The sequence below is a fragment of the Chrysochloris asiatica genome, unplaced genomic scaffold (assembly GCF_000296735.1).
Source record: "Chrysochloris asiatica unplaced genomic scaffold, ChrAsi1.0 scaffold00112, whole genome shotgun sequence".
In the NCBI taxonomy this organism is placed as follows: domain Eukaryota; kingdom Metazoa; phylum Chordata; class Mammalia; order Afrosoricida; family Chrysochloridae; genus Chrysochloris; species Chrysochloris asiatica.
This window is the reverse complement of record NW_006408630.1, coordinates 8,057,147-8,064,202: the sequence shown is the minus strand read 5'-3', so window position 1 is coordinate 8,064,202 and position 7,056 is coordinate 8,057,147. Positions and strand designations below refer to the sequence as shown.

The following is a 7,056-nucleotide window of genomic DNA, read 5'->3' as shown; positions in this document are numbered from 1 at the left end:
GAAAAATAAAAATAAAAAAAGGAAAATTGTAATGCAAAAATATCAAGAATAGAAAGATATAAATTAGATCATAATGTCAATACAAGGTGCAAGTTTTATAGTTAACTAAAGTAATGTGGATATTTAGTTGTGGTGCAGGGAATTACTTAGTTTAGCTCTTCTAGACATGGTCTTTGTGACTCCCATTGGGAACTGGGTGCAGATTGGGTATATTTCCTCTTCTTGAGTAAGATAAGGTGGGGGAATGATGATGAAAGTGTTATATGATTCAGTTATGAATGACTGTTAACAAGGTTAATTGTGATATTAACACTTTAATTTTATAATGGGTGGATTGGTCAGTTTGCTATCCCTCTGGGTTTAAATTGAGCAATCATGTAAGTGGGGATTTCCCTACCAACAAGAAAAATGACCTAGGAGTAGAGTGGATCCTTTGGTCCCAAGATTCCTGAACATTGAAGCTCTGACCCAGGAGACAGAGGCATGTCAGAGGAATGGTAAGGAGCAGCAGCAACAGAAATAAGATTCAGAGCATGAGACCAAGCACTAGGCGTCCTGGCCCAGGAAATGAGTAAAGTTGAGTGTCTTTGGCAGAAGGCTTACCTCAATGCACTTAATTGGGGCGGGGTGGTGGTGGTAGGTTAGTTGAGAGTCCTAGTGTGATGTTGTAGGATTAGTACTGGATTGCTAACCAAACTTTTGGTAGTTCAAGCCCAACAGTCACTCCTAGGAAACCCGATACAGAGTCGCTATGAGTTAGTACTGACTTGACAGCACTTAACAACAACAACAACAATGTTATTGACTTACAGAACTAGAGTTGAATGTCTTCTGCTTGAGGCTTATGTCAGAGTAGAGTGCCCTTTGGGTATTTATCAGCAGTGCTAACATAGTTTTATCATATTGCTGGAGCAGATCCTAGGCCAGGCCAAGGAATCAAGAGACTCCTGTCTCTGGCCATGGCTGGTATGAGACTTATTCGGAACATTTCTAGTCCTAAACTGTGATCTATTAACTTCCTTAATAACTGTCATAATTGTGAGTATTGTCTGAGTTCTGTATAGCCACTGAAATAATTTTTGAACTCAGCAGAAAAGTAGAGTGCTTTAGAAGGAAGGAGGGACAGCTGGTGTCAGAATTAGTAAAGGCGGGAAGAGGGTGGAGGCATGTCTGACTTCTGTCTCATAGGAATTGGAGTTGGGTTGGTGTGGAGTTCGATTTTCCTTCCTCCTTGTGAAGTCAGAGGAGGTCAGATGCAGCCTCCATGTCAATTTTGCATTGGTCTCAAGTTAACTGTAGGTCAAAGGGAATGAGTACAAGAGCACTCGTAGGTGTACTTGCCCCATGTTAGGGGGAATAAGTAAAAAGTTTCCAACGGTCACCAACTTCTTTTTAGGGTGTCCTGAGTTTATAAGCAGGAGCCCTGGTGGTGTAGTGGGTAGGTATGCATTGCTAATAACAAATGTTTCAAACACACCAGCCCTCTGTAGGAGAAAGATGCGGTTGTGTCCTATAGGGTTGCTATGGGTAGGGATTGACTCAATGGATTTTATCTCTTTGAGTTTTTATGCGATATATATTTTAGAAGTACAAGAGAAAATTAAACACAAATGAACTCTTGAACAATTAGAATTTTTTTTACTATAATAGAATATCTATTTCTCAAGAATGCAAGGTAACAAAACTTTGATTTTAGAGTCATGGTGTGGCACTGTGGGTTAATGCGTCAAACTTCAAAGCCATTTGAACTGCAAGGTCGGCAGTTCAAGTTCACCAGCTGCTCCTTGGAAACCCTATACAGGGTTGCTATGGGTTGGAACTGACTCGACGGCACTTAACAATGACAACAACAACAATTAAGTTTACCAGAGTCCTGATGTGGCACCGTGGGTTAATATGCTGGGCTGCAAGGTTGGTTTGAACAGTAGGGTCAGCAGTTCAAACCCACCAGCCACTTCTCAGAAACCCTATATTGGGTAGCTATGAGTTGGAACTGACTTGAAGGCACTTAACAACAACAACATTAAGTCTACTATACATCTAACAACTTTATCATATTTGTTCTGGATCCAGTGATGGTGTGGATAATTCGTCTTTCTCACTGTAGCTTGTTGTAAGGTGCTGTTTTGAGTGAGTTTTGACTTATAGCAACCCTATGCACAACAGAATGAAACCCTGTCTGGTCCTGCACCATCCTCACAACTAGTGTTATGTTTGAGCCAATTGTTGCAACTGCTGTGTCAACACATCTTGGGGATCTTCCTTTTTTTGTTTACCCTCTACTTTACCAAGCACAAGGATCTTTTCCAGGGACTGGTCCCTCCATATATCTAAAACACATGTGATGAAGTCTTGCTATTTTTACTTCGAAGGAGTATTTTGGATGTACTTTTTCCATGGAAGATTTGTTTGTTCTTTTGGCTGTCCCTGATACTTTTAATATTCATTGCCAACACATAGTAATTCAAATACATCAGTTTTTCTATGGTCTTTCTTATTCATTGTCCAGCTTTCATATGCATATGAGGCGACTGAAAATTCCCTGCCTTGGGTCAGGCACACCTTAATCTGGTATCTGTTATATGTACTCTTGAACACTTTAAAGAGGTCTTGTGCAGCAGATTTGCCTGATGTAATATGTCATTTGATTTCTTGAACTGTTACTTCCATAAGTGAAAGTATACAACCCTGGCACACACCTTTCCTGATTTTAAACCACACAGTATCCCCCTGTTCTGTTTCAATGATTGCCTCGTGTCCTATGTACAGGTTCTGCATGAGCACAATTAAGTGTTCTGTAATTCCCATTCAGCCTAATGTTATCTGATTATTATGATCCACACAGTTGAATGCTTTTACATAGTCAAAAAAAGACACATAAACATCTTTGTGGTAATCTTTGCTTTCAGCCTAGACCTGTGTGGCATAAACAATGACATTCCTCATTCCAAGTCCTCTTCTAATTCAACTCGAATTTCTGGAAGCATCCTATCAATGTGCTGCTATAACCATTTTTGAATTATTTTTCAGCAAAATTTTACTTGTATGTGACAGTAACGATATTGTTCAATGAATTATACATTCTGTTGGGTCAAGTTTCTTTAACATGACCTAAAAATGGATCTCTTCAGGTAAATTGGCCAGGTAATTCTCTTCAAAATTTCTTGGCATAGATTAGTGAGTGCTCCAGAGCTGTATTAGTTTGTTGAAATATTTCAATTTGTATTATGTCAGTTCCTGGAGCCTTGATTTTTGCTAATGCCTTCAGTGCAGCTTGAATTACGTCCTTCCATACTATTGGCTCCTGGTCATAGACTACCTCCTGAAATGGTTGAACGTTAGCCAATTCTTTCTGGTGCAGGGACTCTGTGTATTCCTCCCATCTTCTTTTGGTGCTTCCCACATTATTCAATATTTTGTTCCTGTTGTGTTGTTGTTGTGTGCTGTCGAGTCAGTTCTGATCCACAGCGACACTTTTGAGGCTATAAGTCATTATAGGAGCAGATAGCCTCATCTTTCTCTGGCAGAGTGGCTAGTGGATTCAAACTGCTGAGCTTGTAGTTAGCAGCCCAACAGGAAAACCACTATGCCACCAGCACTCTTTCATTTTGCCCTTAGAATCCTTCAATACTGCAAATCAAGTCTTGTCTTTTTTCTTTTTCAATTCTTTCAGCACGAGAAGTGCTGTGCTTGTTCTTCCCTTTCAGCTTTCTCTTTTATTTTCTTTTTCACTTCCCCTACCCCCCACGCCCACATTTCATTACAATAGCTGACTTTGTCTTCTTGAGTTGCCTTTGACATTTTGTTTAGCTCTTTTACTTCATTTCTTCCAGCCACTTTAGCTACTTCATGTTCAGAGCAAGTTTCAGAGTCTCTTCTGATACCTACATTTTAGTCTTTTCTACTTTTTAAATGACCTTTTGCTTTTTTCATGTATGATGTTCCTTATGTCATCCCATAACTCCTCTGGTCTTCAATCATTAGTGTTCAATGAATCAAATGTGTTCTTAAGATAGTCTCTAAATTCACAAGGGATATACTGAAGGTCATATTTTGATTCTCATAGACTTATTTTAATTTTCTTCGGCTTCAGCCTGAACTTGCATATGAACAATTACTGGTCAGTTCCAAAATCAGCCTCTGGCCTTATTTTGGCTGATGATATTAAGCTTTTCCATCATCTCTTCCCACAGATGTAGTCAATTTGATGCCTGTGTATCATACCTCATGAAGTATAGTTGATATTGAAGGTGTTGAAAAGTTTGATTTGCAATGAACAAATTGATGGTCTTGCAAATTCTATTATTGATTTCAAGTGTTAGTTCTATAACCAAAGCCATATTTTCCAATTATTGAATCTTCCTCTTTATTTTCAACTTTTGCATTGTAATCGCTCATAATTATCAATGCATCTTGAATGCATGCTTGATTAGTTTCAGACTCAAGAAGTTGGTAGAATTCTTCAATTTCCTTATCACTGACTTTGGTGGTTGGTTCAGAAATTTGAATAATAATTGTATTAACTGATTTTTCTTGTAAGTTTAAGGTTGTTATCCTATCACAGACAGCATTGTAATTCAAGATAGATCTTGAAGTGTTCTTTTTGATGATTAATGCAATGCCATTCTTCTACAATTTGTTATTCCTAGCATAGAAAACCAAATGATTGCTTGTTTCAAAATGGCCAATACCTATCCATTTCAGTTCTTTAGTGCCTATGATGGAGAGCACAATGGCTCTGTAGGATAAATATTGGACTGTGTACCACAAGGTCAGTGGTTTGAGCCCACCAGCCATTCCATGGGAGAAAGATGAGGCTTTCTGCTCCCACAAAGATTTATAGCCTCAAAAACCCTACACCGAGTCACTATGATACAGAATCGACTCCATGGCACCTAACAACAACAACAACAATGTGTAAGATATTGATTTTTATGTATTTCATTTTATTGTTGATGACTTCCAATTTTCCTAGATTCATACTTTCTACATTCCACATTCCAATTATTATTAGTGGATGCTTGCAGCTGTTTCTTTTCATTTAAAGTCATGTCCCATCAGTAAATGAAGGTCCATAAAGTTTGTCATTAAGTTTAACTCTACTTTGAAGAGGCAGCTCTTCCTCAGTCATATTTTGAGTACCTTTCAAACCTAGGGACTCATTTTCCAGCATTGTGTCAGACAATGCTTGGTTGCTGTTCCAAAGGTATTCAGCACTAATACCTCAGACGTGAACCACTTAGTCTTTCTTAGTCTGTTTTTAGCCTGGAAGCTGCACTAAAACCTGTCCCTCACCAGAGGCATAGCTTCATGCAAACCACCAGAGTATGGTAAACTGACAGATAAGTAGAAATTAGAAACAAACTTAGAACAATTTTGTAATTAGATTATTTTGATAATTTTTTTGTTTGGCTATTCAGAATTCATTACAATGTTTACTGTGCAAAATGTTTACTGTGCTGAACTACTTTACTGTTTTAAAAAATAAATTTTTGGTATTCAGATTCATGCTCATAACTTATTTTAAATTTATGGACATAAGGTTGTGCTACAGATCAGAAAAATTCTTCACATTCCCGAAATCAGAAAGTATAAGCATCAAATATCCTGTGGAAACTTTTGTTATCAGGCCTGATTTGGAAATCACATAATTCTGTTGATTGAGTGGTGTTCTGAATCAAACTCTGAAAAGTCTCTTTTAGGAGACTTCTTATTTTCTAATACGAAATTAGGAGTCATGTTGTGTCACTATAAGATGAGCCCTGGACCAGAAGGTCCGTTTCTGCAAAGTTGGCCATTCAAGCTCATTAGTCACTCCTCGGAAACCCTATACAGGGTTGCTATGAGTCAGACTTAACAGAAAGAGCAATATGAAATTAAGTGATTTTGAAGTTAAGTGATTCCTATCATTAAGGATTTCTGGTGGTTCTGTGTGTTAAGCATTGCACTGCTAACTGAAAGGTTGGTGGTTTCTGCTCTCTGATTCACAGTGCATATAGTGTAGTATCTTTAGAGAAGTAGGTATCTGAGATTTTCTAGAATGGCTTCCAGAACTATTCCAGGAAAATGCTATTTTTCACCTGCCATCTCCAGCTAACAGCAAAACAGTGAACTGAAGTGTTAGTAGACTTAAAAGATACAGTGTTGGTCTCTATAGAAGTGAGAAGAAAACAGATAATGCCAAAAAATTAGCACTTAGATATCTTAATTATTGTTGTTAAGTATCGTTGAGTCAGTTCTGACTCATAGCGACTGTATAGGGTTTCTGAGAAGTGGCTGGTCTTGAAATTATCTTAATACTAGGAATTAAATTTTTTCTTACAGTTTCTGAAGATCATAGTACTTCTTGAAGCCATCAGGAGGAAGATTTCTTATTAAATTCCATTGAAGTGACCTGAAATAAACACAAATTTGGGTTCTTATGTAAAGTTCCCCCCTCCCTTTTATTACTTTTAAACTACTATGGCTTATGATGATTATAAATTGCATTTAATTTACCACTCAGATTTCAGGAAATGCTTTATTGCCTTATGTTACAGTCACATTCACAGTATCATTTTAACTAATTCTGATTAATTGATTCTGCATTTTTAAGGTATTCATATTTTCTTAAAATTAGGTCAAAGCATTAGAATTCTAATAATTTAAAAATAATAAAACAGTAATGGATTTTTAACTTATATTCCCCTTTTCCATACTACTTAACTAACATTGGAAAACATCTCAGTTTTTGAGCGACAATAAAAATGAATGTTTTCCCTTTAAAATATATCAAAAATTTAAGAAATGTTGTGTTCCTTAAATTATTTATTTCTCACATTCCATTACTTTTTCTTCCTTTTTAAATTAGTTATGAAGTGAATGGTCAAAGATGGTACATATAATTGAAACATCTTTGTTCAATAAATAATCCCATTATAATTTCCAATGCATTGTATAGGCTTTCTTTTATATCATAATTTGAAAACACCAGGCAAGGTTCAAATAATTGTGGTTGTATTGGTTGGGGCTCAAACTTCAAATTTTCTGGAAAGCAATGTAATAAAATAAAAGAAG

The 7,056-nt window shown here is 36.9% G+C and overlaps 1 protein-coding gene across 1 annotated transcript in view; it reads right to left on the bottom strand.

Annotated features, from left to right (window-relative positions):
- RXFP1 (relaxin/insulin-like family peptide receptor 1) overlaps positions 1 to 7,056 on the bottom strand; it is a 100,677-nt gene that overhangs the window by 57,068 nt on the left and 36,553 nt on the right. The window contains exon 4 of the mRNA XM_006867936.1: positions 6,323 to 6,394. Coding sequence (XP_006867998.1) covers positions 6,323 to 6,394 — 72 coding nt within the window. The remainder of the gene's footprint in view (positions 1 to 6,322; positions 6,395 to 7,056) is intronic.